This window comes from Corythoichthys intestinalis, chromosome 13 (assembly GCF_030265065.1).
Source record: "Corythoichthys intestinalis isolate RoL2023-P3 chromosome 13, ASM3026506v1, whole genome shotgun sequence".
Taxonomy (NCBI): domain Eukaryota; kingdom Metazoa; phylum Chordata; class Actinopteri; order Syngnathiformes; family Syngnathidae; genus Corythoichthys; species Corythoichthys intestinalis.
This window is the reverse complement of record NC_080407.1, coordinates 1,651,192-1,671,186: the sequence shown is the minus strand read 5'-3', so window position 1 is coordinate 1,671,186 and position 19,995 is coordinate 1,651,192. Positions and strand designations below refer to the sequence as shown.

Below are 19,995 nucleotides of genomic sequence, written 5' to 3'. Positions count from 1 at the left end.
ATTGAGGCATTTCATTTGTAAAATACATGTTTGTCATTGGGATTGCTTTTCTCATTAGCACAGGACTTCTTTTTTCTTCTTTCTTTCAGAACGAAAGCTGACCAATACGCGTGGTCTGAAAGGCAAATTGTTGTTGGATTACCTTTAAATACCCGCTACTTTTTGAGCAGAATTTTAGCTTTGTATAGGTTACTGTTCCTATTGTTGAAAGCACAAAAGTGTGTCATAAAAAACTAGCACATTTATATTTTGAATTTTGCTTTTTTACTGTACCGAAAATGAACCGAACCGTGACCTCAAAACCGAGGTAAGTACCGAACCGAGATTTTTGTGTACCGTTACACCCCTAATAATTACAGTACATCTGAAACAAATGATTCTAACAATACATTTGAGAGAAAAAGCATGTTATTTTGCCTCATTCAAATCTTAATATCTGAACAATTAAATATGTAAAGTGCAATCACATTCGTGAATGAATGGCTTTTGGTTTTTGAAATGTAAATAAACCAATCATTGCAATAACTGCATTAACCATCAAAGTGAGGTCTAACTGTAACTGTAGTCTTGAAACAAATCTGAATAAGGAAAAACACTGCAATAAAATAATGCAAACTGGTTAAACTAAAAAGAGTACCTGAGATCTGTCATGACAGAACATTACTCCTCAAGTTCAGCATTCGCTTCAGTGATATCTGGCGCCATCTAGCGTCGTGAATGGGTATGACCCCAAATACACGGCAACCCCCACTTTTTCAGTCTCATTTCAATGCAAAAAAACACAGTCTTATATTCGATTGATTGGACATCAATCACAGTCAACGGTGCCGAAAGAGTTCATCGACTATCAAAATACTCGCGGTGGCGCTAATGGCAACCAATTGCCTTCTAACGACGTCGCAAATATGACTTTGATTTTTGCAGGCCCAGTTCTGATAGAGCCACCGGACGGGCCTCCTCCCCCCCCCGAATCGGGGGACGCGGTGAGTTCGGGGCGGTCGGGGGGGCTACGCCATTGGGACAACCTCGCACTGCCAACAAGCCCCTCGTCCCCTCACCTCCCGCGCGCACCCCTCGACGAATCCCCCTCCTGCCGCCGCCTCCGGTGCTAAACGACCCCGCAGCAGGGTGCTCGCTCTTTCCTAAAATGTACTGTGTATTTAAATAGGCTGTGTACATTCATATAAATATGACATTTTTTAATATATGTGTAAAAAAAAAAAAAAAAAAAAAAAAAAAAAAAAAAAAAAGATATCAAGCAAAGAAGTTAGCAGACCATAGACGAATAATATATGCTGCTCTCGGACACTTGCAAACGTTTTATTTTTATTTTTCCAATTTTTGGGGGACAACTTTCTCCCTATGAGAACGCCACCCGCTGATGGCCGGAGGACTAACAAGCACACGAGCGGTGAACGAGCCCAATTGGCGTGCGCGTGAATTTTTGTGTGTGTGTGTGTGTTTTAAAAAAAAAAGTGACTTTTTTTGTCATCGGAGCAAACCATGACTGCGTGTGGACCCCAATTTTTTTGTTTTGTTTTGGAAGTCTTTCAATTTGCACGAACAAGGACGTCATCATGGTTCCGTTTTGTGTGGAGACATTTTTATTTATTTCTGACTTGTGCGTACGTCAGTGGAAAACTAAAGTGGTGAGCAAAAAACAAAAAGATATTAAAAAGACAAAAATACTGTGAGTGGATGGAGTTTCAACTTTTGAGCTTGATTTCGATTTTAATCGTAATTGAATGACTTCATTTTTTTTTCACATTCGTCACCATTGACGACAACGGGCGTCCGATCCATTTGAACTGGGAAGGTGGCAGCGAATGAACGTTCAAATGGATGGGATGTCTGTCGCCGTCAGTGGCAGCCGATAAGATACTGTAGTAGCATAGCCTTCCAGTTTGCCATTTTCCAGACTAGTAGATGATTGCACTTCCCTCTGTCTCCTCGGCGGTGAGTTCAAGTAGCGTTCGACTTCAGAACTTTCTCGATTTCTTGAAACACTTCGGGGTCCTCGATGGTGGGCGTAATCTGAGTCGAAAAGTGGTCACGTCATTTGCGTTCAACGACCGATAATAATTTTTAAAAATTTGATCGTACCTTGTAGGGCTTCCCGTTGACCAAATTCCCTAGCGAGGAACGGGGGATCTTCCCCGATCTGGTCTTGGGAAGCCCGCGAACGAAAAGAACCTTCCGGAAGGCGGCCACGGGTCCCACCGTGTCCCGTACGAGCTTTACCGTCTCCTTCGCTACGTCCTTTTGGCACTGTTGCACTCCTGAGGACACAAACGGAAGGCAATCAAATTTTTGTCCGAGTGAGCTTCTGTGGTTTTTATGTATGGGGCGCCGTTTGTAAAGCAGCACATGCTAAAAATTACGACATTTTCTCACATTTAGTGCCATACAGTGTTTAAAAGGGTGTGAGTCACTTTTTTTTTTTGCACATTTACAACATTATTTAGCAACTTAAATATTTTTAAATGAGAAGTTTTGGACCTGATAGTTTAAATTCAGAACTAAATATTTGATTTAAATCTTAAATTTATATTCTATAACCTAAATGTTAAATCAGGAAACGGTCAGAACGAAATATTTAGCTTAGTATGCAAATTCACATGACTGGAGACCGGAAGTAACAAAATAAAAGCTGGTGGAGCAGCTCAGACCGTCTGAGTGAATGAATAATGAATAAAACCTACTTAACGGTGGCAGTCTGCTCTTGGACATGAGTCATTGTGATAATACATAGAAGGGCTGTCAAAATTATCGCGTTTACGGGCGGTAATTAATTTTTTAAATTAATCATATCAAAATATTTGACGCAATTAACACACATGCCCCGCTCAAACAGATTAAAATGACAGCACAGTGACATATCCACTTGTTACTTGTGTTTTTTTGTCTCCCTCTGCTGGCGCTTTGGTGCGACTGAATTTATGGGTTTAAGCACAATGAGCATTGTGTAATTATTGACATCAACAATGGCGAGCTACTAGTTTATTTTTGGATAAAAATTTTATTAAAACGAAAACATTAAGAGGGTTTTTAATATAAAATTTCTCTAACTTGTACTAACGTTTATCTTTTAAGAACTACAAGTCTTTCTATCAATGGATCGCTTTAACAGAATGTTAATGCCATCTTGTTGATTTATTGTTATAATAAACAAATACAGTACTTATGTACAGTATGTTGAATGTATACATTATATCCGTCTTGTGTCTTTCCATTCCAACAATAATTTACAGGAAAATATGGCATATTTTATAGATGGTTTGAATTGCGATTAATTACGATTCATTATTTTTAAGCTGTGATTAACTCGATTAAAAATTTTAATCTTTTGACAGCCCTAATATATAGGTAAAATACATATTTAGGAGAATTTTATTTAAAGAGTATTTTGTGTGCTCCAGCCTTTATTTTGTTACTTCCGGTCTCCAGTCATGTGAATTTGCATAGTAAGCTAATTATTTAGTTCCGACCTTTTCCAGATTTAGCATTTAGGATATCGGATATAAACTTAAGATTCAAATTAAATATTTAGTTTTGGATTTAAACATTCAGGTCGAAAACTTCTTATTTAAAAATGAATATTTAGGTTGCTAAATAATGTTGTAAATGTGCAAAAAAAAGTGACTGTAAAAATTTCACACCACTGTGTGGCGCTAAATGTGGGAAAATGTTGTCGTAATTTTCAGCATGTGCTGCTTTACGAACGGCGCCCCATATTTCTGTGGCATCTCACCGTTTTTTAGCACACACAAGGCAAGCGGTACGTGGCCCTTCAGCGGGTCCTCCAAGCCCACCACGGCACAGTCGGCCACTGCCGGATGCTGCAAAACGGACTGCCAACGAACAAAAAAAAAAAAAGTGACCCTAAAGTTTGGTTTCATACATTTCTTAACTTAGCCCCATCCGATATGGCGGCGCGACACTGTTCGTCTGTGCCGTACGTATCGCCTTACCTCCTCCAGCGCTCCTGCCGACAACCTGTGTCCGGCCACGTTGATGACATCGTCGGAGCGCGACATGATGTACAAGAAGCCCTCCTCGTCCACAAAACCGGCGTCCATGGTGTCGTAGTAACCCTGACGAAAGTATATTGACTCATCTGTTAATACTGTAGCCTTACCGCTCGTAGCCACCAGAGAGCGCCCCGGCACCCACCGGGAATTTTGTGAAATAGATCTGCTTAAAAAGATGCGAATTCTGCCACAGGGACGACGAGGCGCCGGGCGGAAGAGGTAATCTGCACACAGTACACATGTAATAGTGTAAGCTATTACTCACACGTGGTGACAACCAATTGTGGCTTGACTTCCTTAAATGAAGTCTTTCTTTTCTATCCAGCCGTCCTCCCTTCACTCGACATCTCTTTACCATCTCACTCATCTGCGCACACCTCAAAACTATCGTTTTTCTCGTCAAAATGCCAACAAAATGCCCGGCATTGATGGATGAGGCGTTTATGGTCCGCGTAACGGATTTAATGGCTCCTGCAGCTGTTCTTTTCCCATCAATAGAACATTCCTAAAAAAAATCTTGGCACTGACTCCGAGCAGGAGATTTACACGGCGATAACAGACAGGATGCGGGTCGCGACCGTGATGATGATAACGATGTTGAAGAGGCTTACCTCACCACGATGTTTCCCAGAGTTCTCGGCGTCACCTGTCGCATGTGGTCGTCGATTACCCTCACTGTACGACAAAAACGGCGTGTATCACAAAAGTGAGTACACCCCTCGCATTTCTGCAGATATTTATCTTTTCATGGGACAACACTGACAAAATGACACTTTGACACAATGAAAAGTAGTCTGTGTGCAGCTTATATAGTAGTTCATTTATTTTCCCCTCAAAATAACTCTAAATGCAGCCATTAATATCTAAACCCCTGGCAACAAAAGTGAGTACAGCCCTTAGAAACTACATCCTTAAATGTCCAAATTGAGTACTGCTTGTCATTTTCCCTCCAAAATGTCATGTGACTCGTTACAGTGCTGTCAGCATTGCTGCAGAGATTGAAGAGGTGGGGGGGGGGGGGGGTCATTTCCACCACCATGCTTGACTGTAGGCATGACACACTTATCTTTGTACTCCTCAACTGGTCGCCGCCACACATGCTCGAGACCATCGGAAAAAAACAAATTAATCTTCGTCTCATCAGACCATAGGACACTGTTCCAGTAATCCATGTGCTTTGTTGACATGTCTTCAGCAAACTGTTTGCGGGCTTTCTTGTGTACCATCTTCAGAAGAGGCTTCCTACTGGGGTGACAGCCATGCACACCAATTTGACGTAGAGTACGGTGTATGGTCTGAGCACTAACAGGCTGACCCCCCCACCTCTTCCATTTCTGTAGCACTCTTTTAATAAGTCACGTGACATTTTGGAGAGAAAATGACAAGCAGTACTCGATTTGGACATTTAGGGGTGTAGTTTCTAAGGGGTGTACTCACTTTTGTTGCCAGAGGTTTAGATATTAATGGCTATATTTTGAGGGCGAAAATGAATAAACTTTACTATATAAGCTGCACAGAGACTACTTTTCATTGTGTCAAAGTGTCATTTTGTATTGTCCCATGAAAAGATATACTTAAATGCCTGCAGAAATGCGAAGGGTGTCCTCACTTTTGTGACACACTGTAACTCTTTCAGTGCCATTAATGATGGCAGACTTCCAATCACTTGACTCTTTATCGCTTAATTCATCACTAGTAGACCTTCCGATCCGTTTGAACCGGGAGGTCTGGCGGTATCATTCGTTAACTCACCGTCGTAGCCTGGCACCGGTTTGCCCGCCTGGCCTGCGGGGGGCGCAATCGAGTTTCCCAGGCCAATGCACGTGGACGTGATCGGCGAACCGGTCTCTGAAATCGAAAAATCGTTAAACCGCTGAGTTTTTAGCCAAGAAGACTTCAAATTCTGAGCATTTTGCATTTCTGATTTTTCACGTATTAGCAACAACTACTTTGTTTACTCTAAAAAACAAAAAGCAACCGGGGTTAAAGATTTAAAAAGCGGAATATGGCCGTGTTCGGTTTTTGAATGTGTTCAAACTTCCTGCTTTATAAAGGCTTAGTCCACGTATATACTGTATGTCTTGTGCCCAGACCGGAGAGCGATTGTCCTAGCTCCTTCGCCGATTGTTTTTCCGAGCGAACGGGCTTTCCGCCGCTTCGTTATTCCCATGTGCAGACGCCTCAATCAGACGGCGGCATCCCGCTGACGCCCGCACTTTTCCAACCAGCTGCCCTCTCACCTTTCTATTCAATGCCTTGTTTTGAAAGGAGTTTTTGATATTCAGACCCCGTCACAAAACCCAAGTAGGTCACCTCACGACAAACCGGCCAATCGCAATAGAGCACCGTGACGCGGACGTCAGGGTTTTTGCCACAAGTGGTTACTCGTCTCTCGTTTTGCGGCCCGATATTAATCCGTGTGCTATTTTGGGAGGCGGAGGCTGATGTCGGCCCTGTTGCCGGGCAACAAACGTGCGTTTGCCAGCTGTTCGGAGGGCTTTGATGAGCAAATGGCGCGCAGATAACTATCATCGTATCAAAATAATGATCACGTTTCGGCGTCATTGACAGCGATGGGTGAATCTTCTACTAACTCCTACTAAAAATTTACGGTTACCCAGAAATTTGCCCAAAACTTTCCCATTCACTTTAAATGGGATGCAACGTTCAAATTTCACCATTCACTTCCAATGGAATTTATTCCAATGAAATTTACATTGCATTGATGCCATTGACAGCCATGTATGTCAGATCTATTGATGCCAATGTACTCGGATTCCATGGAGGCGCATGTAAGTCGATGCTATGGACGGCCATGGACGTCCAAATTTCTCATTCATTTCCAATGGCATTAACTTTGCATTGAGGCCAATTTAGACAGATGCCATTAACGGCCATGTATGTCATTTCTATTGATGTACTTGGATTCCATTGACGCATATGGATGTCAATGCCATTGACGGCCATGGACATCCAGATTTTTTCCCATTCATTTTCAATGGCAAAAATCCAATGTCCCCAAATCAAAAGGAAATGACCAGAGATCAATAGGACGTGTCCCCAAATGTCCCCGATTCCATTGACGCTTAAGGAGGGCGCTGCCACTGACGGCCATGGACGTCCAAATTTCCCATTCATTTCCAATGACATTTACTTTGTTGAATACCATTGACGGGCATGTTTGTCCATTCTACTGATGCAAATGTATTTGGATTTCATTGATGCCTACGTAAGTCGATGCCATTGACTGCCATGGACGTCCGAATTTTTTCCCCATTCATTTTCAATGACAAAAAAAACAATGTCCCCAAATCAACAGGAAATGACCAGATATCAATCGGACACGCCCCCCAAATGTCCCCAAATAACCTGATATGCCACGCCCCCCGAATGTCATCAAATGACCTGTTATGACCAGCCCACGCCCCCCAAATGACCCGATTTGACAAGGACACGCCCCCCCAATGACCTGATATGAACAGGCCACGTCCCCCAAATGTTCCCAGATCAACAGGAAGTGACCTGATATTGTCCCCGAAATGTCCCCAAACCAACCTGGGCGGAGCTAAGATCTGTATCTCCACACAGCAAAGACCCAGAGTAATTTCTCCAGAAATTGCAGTTTCTAGTTCTCATCTGAATTCTGATTTTACTTGTCACGTGACACCGTTTTTGCGGCGAATAAGGTTTGCTCACCCGTCTGCCACCAGTGATCCAACACGGGAACCCCGAAACTTCTCTTGGCCCACTCTAGCGTCTCCACGTCGCAGCGTTCTCCCGCCAAAAAGATGGAGCGCAGCCTGAAATGCCGAACCCGTCCATTATCGAACCCCACCACCGCAAAACCTGTGACGCGGCGGTCCCGCCCCTTACCTGGGTAGCGCATACGCCGCCCCGCACCGGGCGCGGGGATCCTGCTGGCGGATGGCCCGGAGTGCTGTAGGCGCGGTGAACAGGCCGGCGGCGCCGTGTTCTGAGAGGACGCGGAAAAAAGCGCCCGGGTCCGGGGTTCCCACCGGTTTGCCCTCGTAGAGGACGCTGCTGTTCCCGTGGAGGAGGGGGGCGTAGCAGATGTACGAGTGGCCCACCACCCAGCCTAGGTCCGATGCGGCCCACCACACCTGCGGCAGCAGTTCAGCTAAACGTCCAAAAACCAGAGAAGATCAAATGTTCTTACTTCTCCAGGGCGCAGTCCGTATATGTTGGACATGGTCCACTTTAGCATCACTGCGCAGCCCCCAGTGTCTCGTACGATGCCCTAGGGGGCAGAAATTGTCACTAAAAGCGCAAAACAAAGGCATACCAGCTAAAGCAGGGGTGTCCAAGCTGCTGTTCAAAAACCTAGTTTTTATTGGCCAGCAGCAAATGATGAAAATATTAGTGAATATGCAAAAGAAGCTCGAGTTCAGCCTACATTCCGTTGCACCTCTCAGCTTCAACACTAGATGGAGCTAACCATGTGGGTACATACTGTACATACATATTAGCGTTGTACAATATATCATTAATGTAAGCTGTAGCGGGGAAAAAAAAAACGAATTAAAGGGAAGCAACCTTGGGCGTTCCGGTGGTGCCCGATGTGTAGAGAATGTAGAGCGGGTGGTCGGAAGGGACCGGGACGCAGTCGTGGCGTCGGGCGGTCGCCATCTGCTCGTCCCAGTCTAAAGACAAGTCTCCGCCCAATGAGACTTTCTCCTATTAGGTGACAAAAAGAGTTTTCGTCAAACTTTCGTACTCTAATTTCGGCACTTCCGTCGGTCCTCACCATGTTCTCTCTGCAGTAGACGAGTACTTTGGAGGGCTTGTGAGAGCTAAGTTCCAAGGCTTTTTCCACCAACGGCACGTAGGCCACCCGACGGCCGGGCTCGATCCCGAACGAGGCGGTCACGATCATTTTGGGCTGTCGAAAGTTGTCCAAATATTTACAGTTGATAAAAACATGCGTGAATTTATTTACATATTGACATGAAAAGTCAACAAATGATACTAACGCGGTTCGACGGGTAAACACTTTTTGACTACGTCAACAAGTGAAGACGTCGCTTGCCGGACGATCTCACCTTGGCGTGATCGATGCGCACCGACAGCTCTTTGGAGGCGAAGCCGCCGAAGATGAGGCTGTGCGGCGCGCCGACGCGGGCGCACGCTAACATGGCGAACATAGCTTGGGGTACCATGGGCATGTAGATGACCACCAGGTCGCCCTTGCGGACGCCATTTTTCACCAAGACGCCGGCGAGCAGCGACACCTGAAACGGAAAAACGGACCAGTGTAGCGCCATTGAATGTGATAGACGTCAAATCCGTTTGAAGTGGGAGGGAACATTTGCTGCCACCCTCCCACTTCAAATGGATGGACATCTATAAGCGTTACACTCATTTGCCTGGACAGCTATTGCCGTCAGTGGCGCGGAAAGAGTTCCATCCAGCAATTCCGACCTGCTCCTGGAGCTCCCGGTACGTCACGATCCGCTTGGTGCCGGTCACGGGGCTGTCGTGGATGATGGCCGCCTGCTCGCCGCGCCCGCCTTCCACGTGCCGATCCACGGCGTTGTAACACATATTCAGTTTGCCGCCCACAAACCTGGTAGATTGGAAAAAAAAAATACAACAGATTAGCAAAAGTATGGCCCAAGCTTTATTTACAAATTGACATATACAGGTGGCGATTGCTACTTGAAAATGCAAACCTCAGGTCAAAGGTTAGACGGATGTACTTGTCATAACAGCTTGCAGCTGCGTTATTTAAATGACTAGTCTCGCGGCACAAATGACAAACATTGTAAACAATGACTGCAACAGGAAGAGAAGACAAATTAGCATGTACAAAAATGTGCATATAGATTGAGGTTACTAAAGTAATAATTACAAATTGACAGTGTTATTACTAGGCGTTGCACTTTTTTCCCATTTTCAAAACTAGCCATTGTTTGGTTTACCAAACAAAGTGGATGTTTGTGATTTGCCGTTTGCTTTTAGTAGATTTATATGACAACCACTAACATGACTGAAAGTTCGCGTTTTTTTCTCTTTTCGTCCCAGAACCTATTGAAATTCAATCGAAGCGTAAAAATCAGTTTTCTTTTGGTAAACGCAGAATGAGTCGTGTTGTTGTTGTTTTGCGCTGCTGGTGCGTTCGCGCTGCAATTCCGAGCATCGTCTTTTTCCAACCTACCAGTTGGGGAACACCGGGTCTTCCACGTGCAATGTTTTGCTCCACGGTTGGAACCAGCTAATGTCCTGGCCCGCTCGGGCCCAGTACTGCTCCGGTCGGTCCCGAGCCTCTGCGAAGGCTCGGCCGTAGTGCTCCTCCGTTGCCCTGCGTGCATCGTTCGCGCAGCCGCGTTGCAAACTTTCACTTTTCCTACATACGTAAACACCCCACAACAGGCGTCCGCTGCACACTTTCGGAACACGAGCGAACATTTTTGCACTTTTTTCTGAACTTTTGCCTAATTTTCCTCTCCACGCGCTCTCACTAACACTTCCGGTGACGTCAAAGCTACTTGAAGAAAGAACTCTAACTTGCATCTTTGGAGAACTTTGCACCGCACGATTAACCACGCCTCATTTCTTTTTATTGCAAACAACGTCGTCCCGATTTTTAACTCGTTGGTTCCCATTGACTGAGCGAGACGTCCAATCCTCTCCCAATCAAAATGTATTGGACGTCTCCCCCCGTCAATGGCAGCCAAAGCCTTTCGGGAACATGTTTGGATGAATGTGGAGTCGAGGCGCAGCACATTCAGAGTTCTTTTAAAAGCTAAAAACTAGCGGCCATCTTTCTACGCGTTAATTAAAAAAAAAAAAAAAAAAAAAAGATCATTCATGCTTGTGAATTGGCATCAAATAGCTTCAGACTAATCCCACCCATTAAAATGACATCTGCATGTACACAAGTGGATAACAGCACCGCATATGCTTTACATCGAATTAATAGTGGTGATGTGACTTCGTGGGATGCAAAACTGATGTTTACCTCTACCAATGTTTGCTCTCATCCACCAGAGGGAGATTAGATTTCAAAGAACTGTTTTCTGTCGTTTACATTTAGTAGTGAGCAGTGTTGGGAATAACGCCGTTATAAATAACGGCGTTATTTTTTCAGTAACGGGGTAATCTAACCAATTATTTTTTCCCGCTGTTACCATTACTGACGGTCAAAAGCGGGGCGTTACTTACTTTGAATAAATTGAAGAAACTACCAGCCGTAGCAATTCTACTCTGCTCTGTTTATTTGTCATCCAAGATTTGGGGTGCGTTCAGGTTCATGGCAATGAAAATAGTAAACACACGTAGCCTACCTTTGCAAGAAGGATGGAGATGCCGTTTTATACAGTCATAATGTGCAGGTCCTGCACCCATCCACAGCAAAACTGTTCGTAGCTTTGTAGCGATGTGTAATTTCGGAATCGCTGATGAGTTTAGTAACATACACCAAATAATAAATACAGCAGAATGTCCATTTCGCATAATTGTGGATGCCCGTCGACATCTTTACTCCATTTCTCTTCGGCTTGCTCGTAAGGGTCAACATTGTTCACATCCTTAATTTTGATCGCATATCTGTTTGTCGCCTTAGTAACGAGTTTGTCTCTTTATCGAATTGGAAAGTTAAAGTTTAATGTCCCGCGAGCCAGACCTGCTTCCAATATGGCTGCGTTGTTGTCAAATCTCACGTGATCCCCCATTCCTTCATGTAAACGCTCGAGCCTAATAGCGCATGTACTGCAGAGCCGGGAAAAAAAAAAAAAAAACTTCACAACCAGTGTTTTCACACACAAACCGGAACAGCGCGTGCAGCAAACACACACGCAAAACAGATGCAGAGGGATATGATGGCAGAGCATTCAGAGGAAATTTTGTCCTTTAAGAGGTGGAGATATAAACACTATTTCAAGTTGGTCGAAATTAAAGGAAAGAACGTGCATGTGTAACGGGTACACGAAGGTCAGTTGTGGAGCGTGGAAACCTCCCTGCCGATTCCTTCATTTAAGGACGCTAAGCTCGAGCTTTATTGCCGCAGTGGTTACCGTCCTTGCCTGCCGAATGGAAGCGTCCGTAGCGTGCGGGTTCGCGTCCCGGCCTGGTCAGAGGTTGGAGCGGAACGCGGGGCGGCACTGACACACCGGTTACACATGTAAAGTGTTATTTATGTCCCGGGGCAAAGCTTTTGTCGACATCTGTGGTAAGCAATTCAAATTTCTTTATTTTTGTTGCACTTCAAGTGTAGGATAAATCTGTTGCTGGTGAGGGGCAATAAATATTACAAGGTACTAAAACACAACTACCTGTCTGTTCTTCTCTATTCAACTGACACGAATACTGCTCAGAAAATTTCAAATTCTTTGACATACAACAACTTCTTTTTAAAGTAACGGAAATAGTTACTTTCCCTGGTAACTAGTTACTTTTACTATAGAGTAATTCAGTTACTAACTCAGTTACTTTTTGGAAAAAGTAGTGAGTAACTACAACTAATTACTTTTTTAAAGTAACGTGCCCAACACTGGTAATGAGTCAATTTTGACAGTTTTTCTTGTGTCGGGTTATTCTAGGACGACTACCAAGGTAAGCATTTTTTCCCTTCAACTTCCACTGTCTTATATCCACATTTTGACTTATTCTGCCTAGCAATAAGTAAAAATATTGTGACATCAGTAGGAATTTTTCAGTAATGTCAGATATTTCTACTGTACTTCTTTCTATCGTTAATTTTCCCTTTTAATAAAAAAAAAAACATCTTTGTTGGTAGTATTAAAAAGGTTTTTGATTGGTGGCCTCAAAAAGTCCAGGAGGCGTTTTTTTGCCCCCTTCAAAGACGTCAACACAGATTAATCCCAAAGAGTTTAAATGCATCAGTGTCAACCTCCATGGATGGACGGATGGATGGATGATGGGAGGATGGATGGATGGATTACGTAGGAGTTAATCTTGTGCACGTGAGGTCAGCGGCTCCATGTGATGGAGGCCTGAAAGCATGCGGAGCGATCGTTGACAGGTCGATCAATAATGCACATTGTTACATAGGGAGCTAAACAATCCTTTTAACTCTTTCAGTGATGATAAATCAAATGAATTTAACTCTAGTTGACGTCCATCCATTTGATGTGGAAGAGTGACCTTCCACTTGAAATGGATTGGACGTTTATTCATGTCAATGGTAGGAGTCACGAGAGTTAAAAGTTACTCCTTGGCTGCCATTGACAGCAATAGACGTCCATTTGTAAGTTCATATGGATTGAACATCAGTCACCGTCAATGGCAGCCAATGAGTTTATCATGTTTTATCTCTATTTATATACATATCTACACCTTCGAATCGTCAAGCCATTTTTTACAGGAAGCGCAAAAAAACCCAGCCATTTGTTCAATTAAAAAAAACTATTCTAAGGATTTTAATCTTTATAAATGCCCAAGTCATTATTATTTGCTTTTATTTTTGATAGGGTGATAATATAAATATACATATCCATTGTAATGACATTAAAACTGAAATGTAATTAAAAAGTCATTAGTGTCACAATAAATGTTGTTTGATTTTTTTTTTTAATCAGTGATGCGGATAATTTATAATATGGACGTCATCATTTTGAATTTCATTCTTGATTAATTTAATGCTGTATGAGCTGTTTTTTTTTGGGGGGGGGGGGGGTAGCAGTGACTTTCCGCTCTTTTATAATCAGTCTCTCTCTCTTTCTCTCAGTTGTGTGTCAATGTCTCTCTCCCTTTTTGAGCCGTCGCCGCTGCCGCTGCATCCTCAGCTCGCTCTCCTCTCCTCCCCCGTTTTCTCTTCTCCTTCAGTCATGGCGACGGTGCTCCAACAGCCGCTCAGTCTGGATCGAGGTAAGGAGCGTCTCTCTCCTCAAACCATCACGCTTCCCTATCGTAATCGCCATCGCGATCACGCCTTCAATATTTATGGAAAGAACATCGCCATTCCGACGCTCCATCTGGTGAAAATGTTGCGTTCACGTGCTCGCGTGGACGATATTGCATGGACCTTCTTGTAAATTCATATGAATAAAAGCAGTCGTTGTTGTTATTATTTTCCGTATTATGTAACCTGCTCGGCGATGGCATGCGCGCGCCAGCCAAGCGTGCACGAACGTGTTCATTTAATACACGCATGCATGATTTGATATTCATTTATTTCAATTAGACTGACAGTTGTTGTTAATAACAGGAATAAATCAGCTGAAATGTCAATGTAATAATTGAAAAGCCATTTCAAAAGAAATGGGGATTTGCTTCATTTTGATGTTGTTGTTGTTTTTTTTTGGATAGTTTATGCCTCAACTCATTGGCTGCCATTGACGGTGAATGGCTTGGACTTCTACTGATGATAAACCACTGTAAATTCACAACAATATATTGACTGGGCGCCACACAATTGGCGTCTTCACCGCCAATGGCAATGAAACTGTTAAACACAGCTTAAATCTAATATTTGTCATCCAAGTTTGGGACCGCGGAAAGGAGATATCGTTGAGGACCAATTCCAAAAGCAGGCCTCGACTATAAATACATTTATGATTCGGCTTTCGTGCCTGCCAATCACGTGCAATAAGTTGATCTCACTTCTGGAATGTTTTTAGTCATGTTTCGACATGTTTAGGAAAACACATTGACAAACTCTAGTGCACTTTAACTTTAGTCTTTAACCAATGATAGTGTATTAATAATGCATGTTGATACTTTAATTGTATATAAACATATTCAGAGTGGAGTTCTGTCTTTATTCATTCCAATTTCCTTTATGTATTTTGTTTAAAAAATATGCCATTATAGTTGAGACCTGTTGTGTACATACAGTGTATCACAAAAGTGAGTACACCCCCCGCATTTCTGCAGATATTTAAGTATATATTTTCATGGGACAACATTGATAAAATGACACAATGAAAAGTAGTCCGTGCAGCTTATATCATAGAGTTCATTTATTTTCCCCTCAAAATATAGCCATTAATATCTAAACCCCTGGCAACAAAAGTGAGTGCACCCCATAGAAACCACATCCCTAAATGTCCAAATTGAGTACTGCTGGTCATTTTCCCTCCCAAATGTCATGTGACTCGTTACTGGAATGCTGTCAGCATTGCTGCAGAGATTGAAGAGGTGTTGGGTTGGGTGGGGGGGGGGGTGTCATTCCCACCACCATGCTTGACTGTAGGCATGACACACTTATCTTTGTACTCCTCACCTAGTCGCCGCCACACATGCTCGAGACCATCGGAACCAAACAAATGAATCTTCGTCTCATCAGACCATAGGACATGGTACCAGTAATCCAAGTGCTTTGTTGACATGTCTTCAGCAAACTGTTTGTGGGCTTTCATGTCTTCCTCCTGGGGTGACAGCCATGCACACCAATTTGATGTAGAGTACGGCATACGGTCTGAGCACTAACAGGCTGACCCCCCCATTTTGGAGGGAAAATGACGAGCGGTACTCAATTTGGACATTTAGGGATGTATGTAGTTTCTATGGGGTGTACTCACTTTTGTTGCCATGGGTTTCAATATTAATGGCTATATTTTGAGGGGTAAATAAATGAACTCTATTATATAAGCTGCACACAGGCTACTTTTCATTGTGTCAACGTGTCATTTTGTCAGTGTTGTCCCATGAAAAGACATACTTAAATATCTGCAGAAATGTGAGGGGTGTACTCACTTTTGTGATACACTGTATGTGGACATTATATTTTGGGTCATGTTGGCCACACTTGTATATTTAAAAAGAGTCTGCTGTCCTCTAAAGTGTTAAAGCCCATCATAGCGTTTCCTGTTATTGTTGGAAAGGAAATGACTTTGTTGGTGATGTCATGCGCTGGAGGAGGTACTTTGCCCCTCCCTGTCCTGTTTGGTGCCCTGCAGGGCACAACCCGCGTTTATAGCATCTCTCGCATCTGGTGCAATGACCCACTTGGACATAATGGAGAGTGGAGTGCAATTACACTCAACTGGAGTGCACAGTTTTGTTAATCAAGTTCATGGTAGAAAATGAAACAAAATGTCTTTATAATCAAAAGAAATACAATATTGTGTTGAGGAGTGGGAACCTCTTGGTACCTATACGATTTGCGATACATAGCTCACGATAACGATGATTTGACGATACGGCGATACAATGATTATCGATACATTGGTCAGGAAATCATTCTAGGATATTCTACAAACAACTAATTAAGAGGAAAAACAAGCTTCTAGTGTGAATTGGACTTTGTTTATCTCTAGTAGCCGTCCAATCCATTTGAACAGGGAGGGTGGCGGCGAATGAACATTGGTCCATTCGCTGCCATCCCTCCCACTTCAGACGGATTGAACGTCTATGGCTGTCAGTTGCAGTAAGTGCCAGGCAATTAGGTTATTTTGGGCCATTTCAGGTCTAACTGGAACAACACCAAACAAAAGTTCAGCATCATCACCTCCAATGCACTCCAATGCAGATTGTTGGCTCTTGACACCTTGTCCAATGCAGATTCTTGACTCTAGACAAGGTGATGATGCTGGAACTTTTGTATGGTGCCGTTCCAGTGAGATGTTCAAAGATAATTGCCTGAAGAAGACATCAAAATTCACTCAGTTCATGATGATATGGGCCTGCGTGTCAGGCAAAGGCACTGGGGAGATGGCTGTGGTTAAATCTTCACTAAACGCGCAAGTTTACATTGAAATTTTAGACAGCTTTCTTATCCCTAAATTGCAAATATGTCATTTTCCAAGATGACAATGCATCATGCCACAGAGCTAAAACTGTTGATGCATTCCTTGGAGAAAGACACATCCAGTCTATGTCATGGCCTGCAAATAGCCCAGATCCCAACCCTATTGATGACCTGTGATGGAAATGGAAAAAAATGGTCCCGCCCTGCAAGGATGATCTGGCAACTGCAATTAAAGAGAGTTGGCACCAAATTGATGAAGAATACTCATCACGTCCATGCCTCAGAGACTGCAGTCTGTCATAAAAGCCAGAGGTGGTGCTACTAAATACTAAATATGTGTGTTGATTGTTATTTCTTTGTTTGTTTCTCATGATTCCATATTTTTTTCCTCCGAATGGAGTGATTCCCTATATATTTCCCTGCACTTGCTCTATAAAATTAACATTTACTGACCACCACAATGTTTTTTATTCATTTCTTTTTGTGTTTCTGAATGCTAAAGAGTTGCACTTTTGAACTAATTATTTTTTTCAAGCTTTTTATCAGAGTTCGTTCTACATGATAAAACCTTTTTAGAACGATATCTCGGCAGGAGCATATCGATAACCTTTTGGGATACAAAGTATCACGATATATCACCATTTCGATATTTTCTCACACCACTAATTGTGTTGATCTTGGTTTCTTTTTGTCCTTCAGATGTGGCCCGAGCCATCGAGCTGCTGGAGAAACTGCAGGAGTCTGGCGACGTTCCCGGCTACAAGCTGCAGTCGCTGAAGAAGGTTCTCCAGAGCGAGTTCTGCACCGCCATCCGCGAGGCGAGTACCCCGTCGGGTGGGCGCGGCGCTCATGTCGCCGGTCTTGCGGATAATCCGGCGTGTTTGTCTATTCAGGTGTACCAGTACATGCACGAAACCATCACCGTGACCGGATGCCCCGAGTATCAGGCCAGAGCCACGGCTAAGGTGAGAGCGATCGTTAGAAGCGAAAAGATCGGCGTCACAGACCAAATAATACTCTATTTAATCCAGGCTACCGTGGCCGCCTTCGCCGCCAGCGAGGGCCACTCGCATCCGCGGGTGGTGGAGCTTCCCAAAACGGAAGAAGGTCTGGGCTTCAACGTGATGGGGGGCAAGGAGCAGAACTCGCCCATCTACATCTCACGCATCATTCCGGGCGGGGTGGCCGAGCGCCACGGCGGACTCAAACGAGGCGACCAGCTCCTGTCCGTCAACGGGGTGGTGCGTCCAATAAAAAAACAAAAAAACAAAAACAAAACTATTACCTAACATTCAACAGCTAATATACCAAACTCCAATGTTTATTTTGCATCATGTGTAAAAATTTGGAACAAACGTTCCCTACACAAATTCAGTTTCTAAATGACATTTTTAAAACTTATTGCCTGCCACATTTGCCCCTCCTGGTCAAAATGAATTAGACATCTATCGTCGTCAATGGCAGCCAATGTGGTGAAAGAACATTTTTGGTTTTAGGGTATTTTACAGTATTTGCCTTTTTTTTTTTTTTACAGAGCGTGGAAGGTGAACACCACGAGAAAGCGGTGGAGCTGCTGAAGGCGGCCAAGGACAGCGTCAAGCTCGTGGTACGCTACACGCCCAAGGTCCTGGAGGAGATGGAGGCCCGCTTCGAGAAGCTTCGCACCGCCCGCCGCCGCCAGCAGCAGCAGCTGCTCATGCAGCAGCAGCAACAGCACAACATGCCCGCTCAGCAGAATCACACGTCGTAGGTCAGGCGCTTCCTGAAAGCGAAAAAAAAAAAAAAAATTGCCCCTCAAAGCCGTTTCACTTAGCAACAAGAAATTTGGTAGGCATGTCTATCAAGAGTAGACCTACAAAAAAGCCTCAAGATGTAATGCCTGAAAACGCGTAGGAAGTCATTGAAGCAGCTAACCGTGGTCATTTTTTAGCACAAAATTTGGCGCTTCAAAAATAAACAGACAACTGCTCTCAGCGTATTTGTTTCTCATTTTGTCAGGTTGTTCCAGAAGAAGAAGTAAAGTCCAACACGTCCGGTGAATCTCCTGGAGATGGCGACCAATCCCAAGGACAGACCGTCAAGGTCAGTCCCGAGCTGACAAACAAAGCGACAGTTTTGTCCCAAATTTGGTGCTTTGCAAAAAACAGAAAGTGATGGATTGTCGTTTTGTCTTTTTGTCTTTATCTACATCGGTCCATCTTTTTTCCCATCACGCCTCAGTCCTCTCGGTGCTCGTTTAGGCAAAAAAAAAAAAAAAAAAGAAAAGTTTTTTAATAGTAGCAAAGGACTTGTTTTGTAACCGGTAGCTTTAGCAATAAACACGCTGGCATGCGAGCGTCAATAAAATTCATGATTTGGAACTTAAATTAAAAAATATATCGATTTATTTCCGCTGAAATGTATTTGATATTTAATGCTTTTTAATAATGTAACTCACCCCTCTGCCGTTGTGCAATAATTCTCTTACAGACAAGCAGAATGTCCAGCAGTACCGACCCAAATACACCAGATTTGTCTTTATTTGTCATAGTTCGATTATATTTATGATCAGAGTTTTATTGTTCCCTTAATGTACATGTTGAAAGATGATTCATGAAGATTGTTATATTGTCCAGATGATGTGGGTGTTGGTATTTTGACAATCATTACTGGTGAAAATGTGGAATGTTTATCCTCGGATATAATAATCCAGTGTTCCTTCTTTTTTTTTTTTTTTTTTTTTGAGTGTTTACGTTTAGTTTTTTTTTTATTTTTGTCTTCTATCCATCCCAAGTTGACCAATAGAAAATCTATCATCACATTTGTAATATTTATGAATTAAGTGCAACAGGTGCCACACTGCCAGATTTGTACCAGTCATATGACGATCATTTTGGGGGGTCCCATTGCATTGTTTTCTACCTTGCAGTCCTTTCAATTCCAGAAAATAAGACATTGTTGATATGCAATTGTGATACATACTATATTTGTATAAATAAATGTGCTTGTGTACAGTGAACACTTGTGTCTTATTTTTATTTATTAACAGAATCATACACACAAAAAGGTATTTGACAAGCTGTGCCAAATTTCAACATCGTACACATATAGGGTTTCACTTACACTCCTTTCCGCCAGGGGACAGCAAACCAGCATGATTAAGGCTTCAGAGCGTCAAGGTGACTTCCGTAATATGACGGATGTTTAGCTTGCTTGCTTGGCAGGTAACGTGAATGACTCACAGTTACAATTATTTAACGCTAAAATAATGGCTGTTTATTAATAAGCAGTGTGTAAATGTATCGACAACAGCAC

At 43.1% G+C, this 19,995-nt stretch overlaps 3 protein-coding genes across 9 annotated transcripts in view; 2 read left to right on the top strand and 1 right to left on the bottom strand.

The window, feature by feature from the left end:
* ppfia2 (PTPRF interacting protein alpha 2) overlaps positions 1-3,477 on the top strand; it is a 57,447-nt gene extending 53,970 nt beyond the window's left edge. For 3 of the 4 annotated variants that reach the window (XM_057854103.1, XM_057854105.1, XM_057854104.1), the window contains one exon: positions 925-3,477. The gene's annotated coding sequence lies outside the window, so the exon portion shown is untranslated. The remainder of the gene's footprint in view (positions 1-924) is intronic. The other variant, XM_057854106.1, reaches the window with a different exon arrangement.
* acss3 (acyl-CoA synthetase short chain family member 3) lies at positions 1,537-10,592 on the bottom strand. The gene is made up of 15 exons (XM_057854107.1): positions 10,207-10,592; positions 9,471-9,615; positions 9,092-9,280; positions 8,797-8,931; positions 8,586-8,726; positions 8,209-8,289; positions 7,905-8,152; positions 7,728-7,831; positions 5,784-5,879; positions 4,643-4,706; positions 4,174-4,255; positions 3,972-4,094; positions 3,752-3,851; positions 2,104-2,279; positions 1,537-2,034 (listed from the first exon to the last, which is right to left on the bottom strand). Exons 1-15 carry the CDS (start codon positions 10,560-10,562, stop codon positions 1,963-1,965), a joined length of 2,112 nt encoding a protein of 703 aa, XP_057710090.1. The 5' UTR covers positions 10,563-10,592; the 3' UTR covers positions 1,537-1,962.
* On the top strand, positions 8,065-19,699 carry lin7a (lin-7 homolog A (C. elegans)). Of its 4 annotated transcripts, none has more exons than XR_009066558.1 (8): positions 8,065-9,880; positions 13,738-13,877; positions 17,401-17,519; positions 17,595-17,666; positions 17,733-17,942; positions 18,236-18,447; positions 18,700-18,783; positions 19,171-19,699. XR_009066558.1 is itself a non-coding variant. In XM_057854108.1 (7 exons), exons 2-7 carry the CDS (start codon positions 13,748-13,750, stop codon positions 18,719-18,721), a joined length of 765 nt encoding a protein of 254 aa, XP_057710091.1. In that variant the 5' UTR covers positions 8,065-9,880; positions 13,738-13,747; the 3' UTR covers positions 18,722-19,699. The 4 variants fall into 4 exon arrangements, 2 of the variants coding, with proteins under 2 accessions (XP_057710091.1, XP_057710092.1); XR_009066559.1 differs by having other exon boundaries at positions 8,069-9,880; positions 18,236-18,451; XM_057854108.1 differs by having other exon boundaries at positions 18,700-19,699.
* Positions 19,700-19,995: the final 296 nt, after the last annotated feature.

Coding starts and splice junctions, on each gene's coding strand:
- acss3 (XM_057854107.1), bottom strand. CDS start 10,562: ATGCAAGTTAGAGTTCTTTCTTCAAGTAGCTTTGACGTCACCGGAAGT. Junction 9,281..9,470: donor ACCGGGAGCTCCAGGAGCAG/GTCGGAATTGCT, acceptor TTTCCGTTTCAG/GTGTCGCTGCTCGCCGGCGT. Junction 5,880..7,727: donor GGATCACTGGTGGCAGACGG/GTGAGCAAACCT, acceptor TTTCGATTTCAG/AGACCGGTTCGCCGATCACG.
- lin7a (XM_057854108.1), top strand. CDS start 13,748: ATGTCTCTCTCCCTTTTTGAGCCGTCGCCGCTGCCGCTGCATCCTCAG. Junction 17,943..18,235: donor TCCTGTCCGTCAACGGGGTG/GTGCGTCCAATA, acceptor TTTTTTTTACAG/AGCGTGGAAGGTGAACACCA. Junction 18,448..18,699: donor GCTCAGCAGAATCACACGTC/GTAGGTCAGGCG, acceptor TCATTTTGTCAG/GTTGTTCCAGAAGAAGAAGT.